Here is a 14,547-nt window from a genome sequence, read left to right on the forward strand (position 1 = left end):
GGATGAGGATGAGGATGTTCCTTATATTGTTACCTATCTTGCATTGCAAGCTACATTTTAAAATGTTTTCATGTAGAGCCCTACAAATATTCATGCCAAGGCTGGTTGGTATGCTAAAGACTGACATTCTAACATATGGAATGTGTGTTGATAAGCAAGATGCACTGTACACACAAACACACACGTGGTGGCACGTACATACATAAGGACATACAAACATCAGATATTCCTGGAACACATAATAGCAAATAGCAAAAACAAAATCAGAGCTCACTTACCCCGGTTCCAGCCTCTCCAGGTGGACCTGGGTTTCCGGCCTCACCTTGTTCACCCTGCGGTTAGACAAATGTCAGTGTCCGGACAGATACACCTTCACCCTAAAATAGCCCCACCTATTCTACCAAAATAGTTCTTACATACTAACACTTAATGATAGCAACAAACGCCAGACATGTAACTTGACTAAGTCTATAACTCTAGTTGAAACAAGGGGCTTAAAAGTTACTGTATAACAAGTGCCCCCTTAAAGAGTTGGTAGCTCTTTATTTTTCATACTCCAGAAGCATTTAACTGCCGGGGTAAAGCATTAAGCATTTATAGTGCAGCCGTCTGCCAAATGGCAGTAAATTGCGTGAATCTTGTTGGAAGCGTTGTAAAATAGACATTAATAGTGTCAAAGCACTAACTCAGACAAAAAGCCTTGGCATATGAAATGAATGGACTGCATGTGGTAACAAATGGGGGCAGCTGGATGGTCTGGAGTGGGCTAGACCAGCAGGTTCTCAGTCCTAATGCCCAACATCACGTTAGGCAGGCAGAACACCTGGGGTGCCGAGTTGTGACTCTTACCTTCTCACCCACAGATCCCATGGGGCCCACACCACCTGGAGGGCCTTGTGGACCCTGCAGCGGGGAATAAAGAAAGAGATGAGTCATCCTCCATCACCTTGGGAGAGGACACCTGATGATGTCCAGGCATTGCAATGTAAGATATATGAGATAATGTCACTAAAGATGAAGTTAACTGTATGTCACAGTCTTACAGTGACCATGTCCTTTTCAATACATGCAGGTCATTAGATTTGGGTAAACACATTGTTATCAATTAGCCATACGTACATCAGCTCCACTAGGACCCTGAGGACCTCTGGGACCAGGAGGACCAGGAGGGCCCTGCACAAAAGAAACACAGTGTTGTTAAAGTGCATTAAACTATTATAAGAGTGCTTACAAGAAGCAGATGTGTCTCTTACCATGGGGCCCACATCACCGTTCTCTCCCTTCTCACCAGGAGGTCCAGGAAGCCCCTGAGGAAAACAAAAATGAATAAATAATTATATTATCAGAAAAGAAAATAATTATGTTAAAAGCACAAGGTGATGTTGAATGAATAAGTAATGGTGTTTTTCATGATTTACATTTGTCTGTGCTGTTAAATGCATTCACAACAGCTGTTCCTGCTTGATATTTACTTTTTTAATTTGATTTGACTGCTGGGATACATTGTAGTGAAGCACTGGAATATTAAATATATCTGTGGGCCAGAACATGCATTAATGAATCACTTGAATCCATGTTTTAAGTGCAGTCTAGTCCCACTCTGTTAAATGAAATATTCAATGAATATGCTGAGCAAGGTCAAGAACAAGTCTCCTACCAGATGAACCACATACCTTAAAAAAGAGTCAATCTTGTGCACACAAACAGAGAAATAGAGAACTAACAGAATCACACGAAATGTAGTGAAGAAGTCATTTCAGTTCTTATCCATAGATAATATACTGAATATTTCAAACTGCTCTTTGAATGAGGAACGAGATATGGTAGGGCAAGTATGCCAGGTATTAAAAACGCCTAACTTAGCTTGCCTGTGAAGAACTTAATGATGTATCAGATATCTCCATAACAGGGGTTTAAGCTTCGTTATAAATACTCAAGCAAAGGGGAGATGATTTTGTTCTGCAATCTGTCCCCGGATCCACTGACATGTAAGACAAGACTCCTCTCCTGTTTGCTTTCCCTTTTGTAGTCAGTAACAGCTTCATCTGAACTCAAAGGTGCAGACATAGATCCAGCTCACTTATGCATGGTAAATGAGCAGCGTGGTCAAGACCTCATATGTGCGTTTGATCCCTGACATTTCTACCGGTAATTGCCGTGATTAAATTGCTGTACTCTGCTTCGCATTCTGTGTGTGTGTGTGTTTGTTCTTGATTCAGGCGAGGTTTGTCATCAGTATAAGGTGTAACGTTGCAAGGGAGGAGATCAAAGAACGCATTCCTCAACATGTGCTTACACCATAAGCGGACTCTTTTGTGTATGTGTGCGAATGTCCTTATTTGCAAGTATTTTCCCTAGGTGCTGAAAAGTGTGTGTAGCTGCATGCTGATTCCTACCGTGCTGAGAAATCTCATCTGTGTAAAGGTCTCCTCTAGTCTGAGATCATTAGCGGTGCTACTAATTATGCAGCGTGGTAAATGTGCTCGATGAGGAACTGACTATCGAGCAGGTCAGTCCACACAATTAATGGAATGGCGATGGGAAGTGAATTACTCCCAATTAAAAGTCCATTGAATACAATCCTGCGGAGATAGGATAGTTCCTTGGAACGATGAGTAATAGTCTATGTAATTTCATCAAGACAATGACCCCAATCTCTGCAGTAAACTCTTAACGTGTTTATCTTAAGGAGCTGATTACTAATGAAAAACAGATAATTACTAACAAATAGGCTCCTACGGAGGGGAATGTCCTATATCATTAAATTATTATCCTGGTGATACAGAACATCATTACGCCTGGTTGTACTGTAGATCGCTTTATATATTTGTATCAAGCTGATCTGGATTTCTTTTACCCTAATATTACCTTATTATTTTCAGTCTGGCTACAGACTATGTCCTTGGATCTGTAGAGGCTACTTTACCACACACTTATGAATTACATTAAATGCTGTATATTAAAAAGCAAAATGTATCACAGATTGCCATGCCTTTTTCTAAAGCGCTGATTTAGAATGGATGTTGCCTTGGAATAAAGGTGAGAGGGGTCTTCCTTTGTTGGCACTGTAGCGTGATGTGAAATGAATGTCACACTTGTGTTGTAGCCCCACACAGTGTAGAACGGTAGTTGAGTGATTCTGATTCCTACGATGTCATCACTCGACACTGCTACTGCTACTAAAGGCAGAATGAGTGAGTAAATACATTTAATTTCGGTTTATTGCAGACTTCTTGTTCAGAGCAATAAAATATAAGAGAAGTATTAGAGGAAAGTATACACAGTGAGTGGTTATTCTAAATTGTTTTATACTCAGTTTGTTGTAGTCCTCTCTATCTTTCCACCCCTTATGCATGCTTAATCAGCTCTTCCTCCCCGTGCTACAGGTGATTATTGTACCGTATGGTGTTGCAAAAGAATGTCCTTAAAACTCTCTTATGCCGTTAGAAAAAAAGAAACAATCTTACTTGAGAGTTCGACACACGTCATATGACATGTCATGTGTCACTCACAGCACAAACCTAATGCATAGCCTAGTATGTCAACATAACTTGACCCACAAAACAAAGCATGTAAAATGGATATGAAGTGATGCCCTGCATTCAGGATCCTGCCTTGTGCTATTTAAAGGTAATTCCTCACCTGAAGAGCCAATCTCTCCAGCCATACATGGCTAAACAGGTAATGTCTTTTTTAATACGATCTTTATGAAGCCAGGGCTGTGGCTCATAGAGGACTGGATATTTTTACACCACAATGATGAGATTTTGTGACAAGTTACAAGACCACAGAAGAAAAAATGCTATCACGAAAAAGTCAAGGTACAATGGAAGTACAGTGGAAGAAGGTCTGAGTCACAGGGGTACAACATCCACCCCGGCCAATGCCTGCTACCACATTTGTGTATTTGTTGGACTAAATTTGACAAAAAATATAAAGTACAGACTAAATGTATCAAAATTGTAGCTTTCCCTCTCGGCAACAAAATGCAATATCCATTATCTAATGACATTGTCTAATAATGTCTTGTTTCATATCACTGACGCTCATTCTAGAACAAAACTTCAGCAGAAACAAGTAGCATTACCAAACCTTGATAGCAGAACTATTCATGACTTATGACTTATAGTCTAAATCGTAGAGTGAGTCTTAAGAACTGAATATGGCATTAAAAGCACAGAGCTGATGGAGTTGTGGAGGCACGATTGGCTTTTGTTCTGGCTTCCATTTGACGTTCATTTTGCTCGTATAAACAGTGCTGCCTCACTGTTCCTCTGTGTGTCTTAACAAAACGCCTTTAATGCTCATTTAAAACGATTGAAATTCCGACAGTAAATTCATTATTTCATTTTCATTGACTGAAGGCCTCAATGTACCCATAATATTTACACAAATAAAAGTAACTATATAGCACTACTTTAAAAGAAATGCATGTACACAATAGGAACTCTATAAAGACTCTAAGTCAAATACAGGCTTGCAATACGGAGAGAGTTGTTCGAGATAGCCATTTACATGACACAAACTGGATTATGTGAATGGTACTAACCTGCAGACCGATGGGACCAGGGGGTCCAGGGAAACCTCTGGAGCCTTCATCTCCCTTCTGTCCAAACATACCCTGCTGACCTCTGGGACCAGGCTCTCCATCAGCTCCCTGAGTAAACATACGTACACACATTTTTTAAATTAATTTACGTCCGCATAGAGAAGAACAATACAAGGACACAAATAGTAAAGGTGCCGTAGAATCATGGACCAGTGACATAGGTCTTCACAAAATAAAACATCGTAGGCTTCGCCTAGATCTGTTTCAACAGTCTTTTAGGACAGTTGTACTCACAGCAGGACCTGGGGAACCTATGGGACCTTGGAGACCAGCTGGGCCAGGAGGACCCTGAATGCAAAGAAGAAAAAGTATCACACTTGAAAACGTTTTGCTCTGTGATTTGAAAAACAAAAAAACGATCACTGTTGTTTTTATAATGTTGTTAATGTGTGGTTCTGTAAATGGGAAAAGAAAATATTCACAGTAACATGACCTCCTAAACGAATGTGAAAAATGTATGTATATGCTTGTACAAGTAAGAAATGAATGGACTTCGATTCGCATAGTGTACCTGTTCTCCCTTGTCGGCTTTGCTTCCTTTCTGACCAGGCTCTCCAACCTCTCCCTGGGAAAGAGAAAAACACACACACACAAAATCCGTCTCAGCTTAGCTTCACTTCTTCTCTCAATATCAACAGTATATGAAAAGATCATTGACAAGCTTCACCTTACATGAACACAAACCACCATTATACTCTAACTGTATGGATGCACAAATATGGTGAAGTCAGTTTTTTACTGTCTTCTTTGTTGCATTGAAGAGACATATGTTGGGCTGAATGCCTGATAGTAACCTCAAGGGGCACAATGACTGCAGGAAGTGGAGCAAGCAACAGTTTTTCACTTTTACATCTCCTCTAATTGCGTTTGCTGGCGCATTTGGTTATGAAGATGGATAAGCAACAGTGTTGGAATGAAAGACATATTTTCCATGCAGATGGACTAAATATGAACATGGGGATGAAGACTGATTGGCAATCTGGTTCAGTCCCAAAACATCCATCCCAGTTTGGGAATGGAAAAGGAGTTGTAACTGGGCCAACGGGGTGGGATGGTAAGTGTGGATGACTAACCTTGTCACCATCCTCTCCAGGCGGACCCTGAGGTCCAGCAGGCCCGGGCAGACCAACAGGACCCTGGACACCATCACGACCAGCAGGACCTTGAGGTCCTTTCTCACCCTAGAAGAGATAAGACATTTGTTTGAATTATATTTAGAAAACTAAAACCAGCAGAACTGAAGGTCAAAGGAAGGTAAAGGAAGAAAGAAACTATTTACGTGACAGAACGATTGGTGTTGGCCACTGTAGCAAAGAAAAAAAAGTACTTACAGGTGCTCCCTTCTCTCCAGCGGGACCCGGGGGACCCTGAGGACCAGGTCTACCAGATAGGCCTATTGGACCAGCTGAGCCAGCAGAACCTCTTTCACCAGGAGAACCCTGTGAGTGTGAAAAGGAGAGGGAGATGGTGAGTGAAAAATAAAAGATAGAAGCCATGTTTTGTTTGCTGTAGAGAGAAGGAAACATATTTCAGAGTTTTGTTAGCCTGAAATCTAATATAACCGAGTATGCTGAACAATAACCGTTGCCATTAAGACATCTACAAAGCAAGACCCAACTGAGTCCCACTGCTAATGGATCAACACACACATACACACACACACACAAACACCTTTTCAGAGGAAACCTGAGGAAACAGCAGGAGCAACACACAGTAACAGGTGGCTAAGTTGTAATAAAGCAGTGCTGCTCCTTGAAAGCAGCATTATCTGCTTTCGGAGAGCTGATGTCTCGCCGGCTATAAGCTCCGAGAAATGCTTTTCTGAATGAAAGAGGCCGCTGCTGTGTATCAGTGCTCATAGATACACATATACACATTTTTACATCCATATTCAAAAATTACGAATACATATTTTTTTATTTTCTACTTGTTGTAATTTATAAGGAATCCTACTGCTACCAGATAAGCTTTGATGTCCCATGATAATTGTTGGAGGCTTTTCTATTCTGTTCAGAATAAAAATCCTAGAGCAAATACAACAGATGTTAATGTTCAACATGAAAACAGCCATCCAAATGTAATGCTGGTGGAACCCTTTGATTTCTACTCTACAGCGTGAAGTAAGTAACACTAGCTATCATAACGTCCGCTGACATTTTGTTATAATCTTCTTCATCACCACTGAATAAGTAATGAAAACTATTGCTGTTGGTAAACAGCGTCATACATACATCGTGTACTCACTCATGGAAGAGAGTGAGGGGGGGCAAGCAACACGATGCCTTAATAATCTCTCATCTAGAACATTGACAGTTTCAGACCCTTATGCAACCTTAAAGGTTTATAAGGTAAAGTGTGTGGAAATACAGTCTACAAAAAAAGGCAACTAAAGTTTGTGTTCACTGCAGGTTACTTTAATATTTTCAATGTTTGGCCTTGAGTAGGAAGTTACAAATGTATTCATTTTCCAGGGCTGTAATTACTGTAGCGGAGTTGCATTGCTGCTAGAATGTTTTAAACATTTTCAATCAACATGTTCATGCTTACATAAGTAATCCGAAGTCTCTCCTGAGCTGAACATTATGAGAAGAAGAAGTGTCACAACTCACAATGTTTCCATAACATAATATTTGCAACTTCCACAGTATATGTCACATTTCTAGAGCCACTCATAAGGGCCAATTAGATGATTTACTTTAAATATCTAATTTTATAGCAGTTGGTATTTTGTGATTTTATTGCATAAATACAGATGCATAATCACGTCCATGCCCATTATTAACCTGATTTAACCTTACCACTGAGTTGTGTGACGAAGCTCTAGAGTCTCTGTGACAATCTGAGAAGAATGAACACAGCTGGCGTTAAGTGCCAAGATGCACCCTTTGGGACTGATGAGGCATGTGTAGGAGCAATGCCCAGGATGACTAGACACTGTGACTCACCATATGGATGCTCTCCTGGCTGCATGTTTTTTTTTGTGTGTTTGTTTGTTTGTGTCTGTATCTGTGTGCCAGGAGGCAATGATGCAAACAGTCTTAATACCAGAATCTTAAGCACATGATCGCGGCAAAGACAAATCACTGTGTGCAGTGGGACAAGAAGAAATTTGGAAAATGATTAAATAAAACACTGATTACGTGACCATGAGGGCTTAATGAGATTACTGTATGTGTATTGCACACGTTTACTATAATTTACTATGTTTGATTTTCTCTCATGTCTGCCTTTACTGCAGTTCCACAGCTCATATTTACCTTCAGCACCTGCTGTAAGACTCTCTTTTATCTTTAGCTACAGTTTGTGATGTCTTTGAGTAAGGCACTACAGTGGATTTACACAAAGACAGAACTATAGATTCATGTATGTTCAGCACTGCCGAGCTGAAAAAGGAAATACTGCTCACCAAACGTTATACGTTGTAGTAAAAGGAACAAATAGTAGTGTAATGTAATGTAGTTAAAAGGAATACATAAATAGGTGCACAATAAAAGTCACATGTAAACTGCCCTCTGGTACTTGGCATACGCAGGCCTCTAAAACATGAAATATACTTCATGCTAATCAATAACACATATCAAATTTACAGAGTGAAAAGAAAGACACTTTGATCTCAGGTAACAGTGTACTTACAACGGGACCAGGTGGACCTTGGGGCCCTTCTCCTCCCTTCAGACCTGCTGGGCCCTGAGGAAAAGAAGGACAAAACACATTAGGTCCTACTTGACACAACTGTTAAACACTGTGTAACTTTACATTAGCCTATGCCTTCTCTCTACAGCATTGTATTTCAACGCCTCCATTGTCAATCCAGCCTGGACAGTCTACCTTCGTTTACTGGTTTCTTGCTTCAGCCAGACACTACTAGATATGTGCTTTGAGTGATATTAACCCCAGATTCCTACTCCAAGAAATATCATAACATTTTCATCCTTACAGACCACCATCATTAATCTCAGATCAAAAATATAATGCATGTTAGAAAAATCTATAGCATAAAAATAGCATTCATTCATCATTCGGATACATGAGTCGTGAGTAAACACGACTGTGTGTGTGTATTTGGGAGTATACAATTATCTCAATCTACACATCCAATATTCTGAGTTTCAATTAGCACATGCCAGATTGTGTATAATATGTTGTATGCGTGTGTCTTGTATATTTGTCAAAGCCCATAATGTGTGTGTGCGTGTGTGTGTGTGTAGGTCCCTAGTGGGCCACAAAGGAGCACATGGCTGTCTCGGTAATGAGTCTCAGTTGGCTCTGGCTGGGTCCTGGAGTAAATTACAATGGCAGAAAACAATCAGCAGTGCTGCTGGCCTGCAGAGTCTGACTGACCTTGAGGATACAGGCAGCACAGCATATCCATTCCCAGCCACCACAGTCTAATTGCTAACATTCCCTCTTAATAATGTATTCGGTAAATAATGCATACAGAGAAAAACAAATAACTTAGCTGTCCCCCAAAAAATGCTGGTACTGAAATATGAAAAACAACTCAAGTCCTTGAGTTACACCAGGGAAAGATTTTGCAAATGGATCCCTTACCAACATTCCCTAGTTCTATAATAGAGGTTCCATGATGCATTGCGGCAGATAAAACAGTGGTGTCAGTGGCGGTGGACCGATACAGAGGCACGCCTGTTCATTTGTAAGATGTCGCTTTGGATTTCCTCTGCATCGGATTGATTGCTAAGAGTGAATTCCAGGGCTGGTGTCTCTAATGAAGCGAATGGCTCTAGATAGATGCTGGTTCATTCGTTATATAGCAATGTTCTGTCACTTTCTACTAGCAAACACATGTAAAGGGATGCTATGATGAAGGTGGAGTGTAGCTCTTACCGTGGCGCCAGGTAGACCTCTTTCTCCAGGGAAACCTCGAAGGCCGGGAGGACCGTCTTTACCGGAGGATCCCTGTGGTCCAGGGTCTCCCTATACACACAAGCACACATGTTTGTGTTAAACTTAGTGTACTTAATTGTACTTGCCATATTCCTTGGGTGTAAATTAAGTAAATTAAACAATATTTTTTGTTGAGCAGCAGAGAACATTTCTTTCCTGCTAGAAGACCAAAATACCAGTCCCACAAACCCGACTATATCTCGCATATTCACTTTTCCCTTCAAGATCTGGAAAAATGTCTTTCAAGGAACGATTAAGTCTGCCAGAAACTATAGGAAGTGTCTCTCATCAACTTCCCAAACCTGACTATTCAAACTAGCCATTAGAATGTTGCAGAAAATGAAGCTTGATGCTGCATGGACTGTTGCTTATGGTTTTACTGTGCGATGAACCTGACAGTGTTTCTAGAACAGCTGTTAAAGCTGTTAAAGTTAAAGGCAAAGATTAATAAGAGCCAAACAAGTGGCACATTCGTCAAACCGGGGGTGTAAGTAGGGTGTCATCTATTCTGCTGCCTACCTATAATGATGCCAACTAGGCCTTGCCAGACAATGAGCGGAAATTGAAAGCGATGCCAGACTACCGAGGTAAAATTTGCATTTAAAGATCAAAATGCTAGCCTGGTTCCTAAGGCAGGTTGTTACACAGGATTAGTTCAGTTATCAGTTATATAGCTGTTTTATATAGTAAACTGGTGTATGATGTGCTTTACTGTACTGAACAAGTGCTCAACCTTTGACCCTTTCATATGACTGTTGCAGATTAATTTATACTTAGAAAAGTACATAATAAATGTAAGTTTCAGTTGAGCCCCTTAGTGTCAGAGTCTGTCTGAAAGGGCCTTTAGTCTTCAGTAATTGCTGTGGCATCAGAGAGGCCTTGTAGTGAAACAGACTGAGTCACAAATCTCGACTTTATAGATTCAATGAAGAGCTTGGATCTTTTATATTTTCGATGACTTTCGATGACCTTATTCTTTTATTTAAAATGCAGTTATCCACATAGTGGTGTTGAATTGGTGTTGGCATTGTGTAGTATTGGTTTGAAGATGCAAAGCACATGACAGCTACAGCTTGGCCATCCTATTTAAAGAAACATCCTCCACCTCCGAGCCCTCTGGTGAAATGTGTACATGCAGGTACGTTTGGCATTTATGTATGAAATAAAGTACTTACACTACACAGTTTGCAAAGAGAGAGCTATCTGATTGAATTTAGATTGAAGACAGCTTAAAGGCTAAAAAGCCCAAATCAAAAGTTGAAAAAATCAGGTGACTCCACGTACCACGTAGATAAATATCTTTTATGACTAAAATGAGCAGACAAGGTGCTTGCTACAGTGACGGACAATAAAGATATCCAAGCAAAAAGAATTTCAGCTTTTACAACTGTTTGCATGCTCTCCCTTTTCACTAACCCTTACCTCAGACACTGTAGTAACTTTTTAGAGTTAGTGCCAATAATTGCAGGGCAACCTCATTTACTTCCTGGTTGATTTTGTAAACCGTATCTCCAGAACATTTGACTTCAGAAAAAGTTACTTCTGGCTTTGTTTGATTTTCTTTTGTATTGGCAGGCTGACTTTATCTGCAAACAGGGAGACACAGAAGAGTGGGCTTGAGAGGTATAAGAGGATTTGGGCTTTGCTGCCAAGACCTCGGCAAAGTGTCCCTGGCATAGTGATGCACAGGCCTGAGCGGAGTGGGGAAGAAAATGGGCTTGTGGGAGGCAGAGCGTTTGGAGTTAGCCGACGAACTTGATTAAACTGTCTGCTTGGCGAAGACAGGAAGAAAATGAAAGCAGAAGACATGGGTGCGTGAGGGAGGGTATGGGGAGAAGGGGACGTTCAGTAGTCCTGGGAGTCAGGGGTTTGGTTTGGAGCAGCCCATACTTCTACAAAATGGCTACTGTCTGCTCCTAATGGACACTCAATTGCCAGCCGGGGAGAGCCAGGGAGGGAATCTAACCCCAATTCTCAACTACTGTATCTTCAGCAGTCATTTGCCAGAGTCTCATATAGCGCAGATAGTAATGGTGAGACTTTGGTGTTTGCTGGGGTGTGTTTCTGGGTGAATTAATTGCTATAGATTTATTTCTGCTCTCTCCCACTTTTATCTAAGCACTCCAGCAGTCTTTTGAGCCTTGCATGCCTTCTAGAAATATAACTGTGTAAAGGCAGCTGGCAAAAATCTGCAAAATCAAATGATGTACTATAATTGCAGCTGCATAAGTTAAATTTGATGCCCACTTCTATACTGTTGATCTCTCTATCAACCTCACTGGCTTCATCTCTTCAGTATAACTAACACAAATCTAATAAAGCCAATCAGGAAATATAAGCTCACTATGTATACAGTATCTGTTACCATAGAAGAGAAGGGGAGCAATGGGGCCATCTCTTGCATTATTACTATACAAAACAAATGAGAAGACTAATCGTAAGGAGTACTTCTCTCCCCTTCAGTACAGTATACTAGACACATACCTTCGCTCCCTCCTTGCCAGCAGCCCCTGGAAGACCCTGCTCACCAGGTGGGCCAGGGGGTCCAGGATGGCCTCTCTCACCAACAGGACCAGTCTCTCCAGTAGGTCCCTAAGGTGCAATCACACAGTTTGATATCAGTTCAACATAGCAATGATACAATATGGAGAAAACAGTTATTCAAGGCCTATTTCATTGATGATGTACATCAATACTTTAGGCCATTAGTCAGTTGCTGTCCAAAATCCAAATAAAAAACTATCTATTTCCAAAATGACAGCTGTTATAAACAGATCCATTATCGCTTAGTTGTCTAGACTATTTCTTTTTCTAATAATAAAGATACTAATCATTGAAGAAGGGGCTCCACAATACCACTGACACATTGCTTGCTTTACATCTATATACATTTATATTTTAGCATTGCTTTGAATAGCTGTTATTTTTGCAAACTTACTACATGCTGTATTGCCTTATTCCCAAACGATAAGCTTTTATGGAGGGCTATTTCAATACCCTCCAGATGTCACATTAAAAAATGTATTCTTTAATAATAAATCTATTCTTTTAATAATTAATTGCTCTTACCTGGGGCCCGACAACCCCTCCTGGGCCTGGTGGACCAGTTTTTCCTTGGAAACCCTGAAGAAAATACATTACAAAGTCTTATTCATACGGTTTATAATAACAATAAAACACGCAGCTTATCTATCAAAACCCAGGTAGAGAAACCATAAGGCAGGGGTCTCAAACTCCCGGCCCGCGGACCGAATCCGGGCCGCCACGTCATTTTATGTGGGCCGCGAATCCGCCAAAAAAAAAAAAAAAAGTAAAAAAATAAATAAATAAATAATAATAATTTTTTTAAGTTAGACTTGACAATAAAAATATCTCCATAGTCAAAATTATGAGATAGAAAGTCGAAGTTATGAGATAGAAAGTCATAACTATGATAGAAAGTCATAATTATGAAATAGAAAGTCAAAATGATGAGATACTTAAACACAGTCATAGAAGCAGCTCTTTGGCTGGTTACTGTACATTTGACATGGAAATGTTTTGTGAGAACAATGAAGACTACTTTAAACGTGGCTTTAAAACACATGAAATACTTCACGTGAGATTGTGCAAACGCACCCTTGAAAGGATTTTAAGCTTTGAACAAAGTTATTGTAATAACTTGTGTTTGATATTTGTCTTTGCTATTTTCTTTAATAGTTTGATCTTTGATAGAGTAATGTGGGTTTCTTAACCCTAAATTAAAAGGATTTAAGTTATAATAACAGAAATGTGCTTAAATATATTTTTACATTTATATAACTGCATGTACAATATTTTTACACTTGAATAAACAATAATCAAATGCAGAGAGTTATTTAACAATATGTTATGAGTAGTTACATTTACAACCGGCCCTTTGTGGGCGACCATGATGCTGATGTGGCCCAGAGTGAAAATGAGTTTGAGACCCCTGCCATAAGGGATTCCAATTGAACATGTTTCAGATGATAAACCGGGATTAAGGTTTTGGCTTTGTATTACCTTGATGTAGGAACAATGAGTTTTCAGGTTATATTCACAATATCAAGGATTGATTCTATTACATCACAATGCTGACTAGTAAATTACTGTAGGCACAGTTTTTTGATATATTGTATACCTTGATCTCTTCATTGAGAATACATTAATATTACATGGAAATATATTATAGCTTTTAGCCTTTACTGACAAGTAGAAAAGTAGATAAACATGAAACAGACAGGGAGATGACATGCAACAAAGGTCTCTGAATTGTTTCAAACCAGGATATCAGGGCTGATCCTGTACCTTACACAGTATTTGGAAAAAACATTACAATGAACCTTCCACTATATATTTCTAATATCTTGCCAGAAATGCTAGATTCATTAATGCGGTATCTATCTCTCTGGTCTTTTCTATCATTGCACCACTAGATGAAGTATCACATGACCTCAGAGTTTGGCAGTTGCAATTAGGATTGACGAAGCCGGCAGGCAACAGAGGGACGCAAAGCAGACGAAGGTCACTTGATATGTCATTGTAATTATGAATCCCACTGCTTTTCATGTAGCTGGTCTTGCAAACCAATTGTACACAACCTTCACAGCACCAACTGATAACGAGCCAAATCAAATAAGTAGCTGGGGCCACATTAAACAAACTTCCTAAGGCTACATCCACACTACTCTATTTCCATTTTAAAAGGCATTTATGTTGTTGTGTTTGCACTGAGCATCCACACTACTATGACGTTTTAGAGCACCGAAAACAAAGGAGCTTAGAAATGCAACCGAAAGCCGGGTAAGTTTGAAAACTCACCAGCCTTGATTATCGATCGACTACCAGTGATTTGTTTCAACATGGATAAGGGATTACAGGCATTGCTGACCTTGTTGTCTATACTAACAGCTGTTGTGCAGTTCAATTCTGCATTTCATTTTACTACCACTGCCGACATGCGGAGGAAGCAGCTGTTATTTGAGCAATTAGCGAGGGGCGTTATCAGCCCTATGAAGCGGACGTTTGCAGTC

General features: G+C 40.0%; 1 protein-coding gene across 4 annotated transcripts in view; it reads right to left on the minus strand.

The window, feature by feature from the left end:
- Positions 1 to 14,547, minus strand: part of col11a1a (collagen, type XI, alpha 1a) — a 79,278-nt gene that overhangs the window by 16,606 nt on the left and 48,125 nt on the right. For all 4 annotated transcript variants that reach the window (XM_031876706.1, XM_031876708.1, XM_031876707.1 and 1 more), the window contains 13 exons: positions 12,584 to 12,637; positions 11,999 to 12,106; positions 9,455 to 9,544; positions 8,243 to 8,296; positions 5,941 to 6,048; positions 5,683 to 5,790; positions 5,121 to 5,174; positions 4,844 to 4,897; positions 4,550 to 4,657; positions 1,254 to 1,307; positions 1,120 to 1,173; positions 850 to 903; positions 279 to 332 (listed from right to left, as the gene is read on the minus strand). In XM_031876706.1, the coding sequence (XP_031732566.1) occupies positions 279 to 332; positions 850 to 903; positions 1,120 to 1,173; positions 1,254 to 1,307; positions 4,550 to 4,657; positions 4,844 to 4,897; positions 5,121 to 5,174; positions 5,683 to 5,790; positions 5,941 to 6,048; positions 8,243 to 8,296; positions 9,455 to 9,544; positions 11,999 to 12,106; positions 12,584 to 12,637 (954 nt within the window). The remainder of the gene's footprint in view (positions 1 to 278; positions 333 to 849; positions 904 to 1,119; positions 1,174 to 1,253; positions 1,308 to 4,549; positions 4,658 to 4,843; positions 4,898 to 5,120; positions 5,175 to 5,682; positions 5,791 to 5,940; positions 6,049 to 8,242; positions 8,297 to 9,454; positions 9,545 to 11,998; positions 12,107 to 12,583; positions 12,638 to 14,547) is intronic.

The sequence above is a fragment of the Anarrhichthys ocellatus genome, unplaced genomic scaffold (assembly GCF_004355925.1).
Source record: "Anarrhichthys ocellatus isolate YVR2014 unplaced genomic scaffold, GSC_Weel_1.0 scaffold113, whole genome shotgun sequence".
NCBI classification, from domain to species: Eukaryota; Metazoa; Chordata; class Actinopteri; order Perciformes; family Anarhichadidae; genus Anarrhichthys; species Anarrhichthys ocellatus.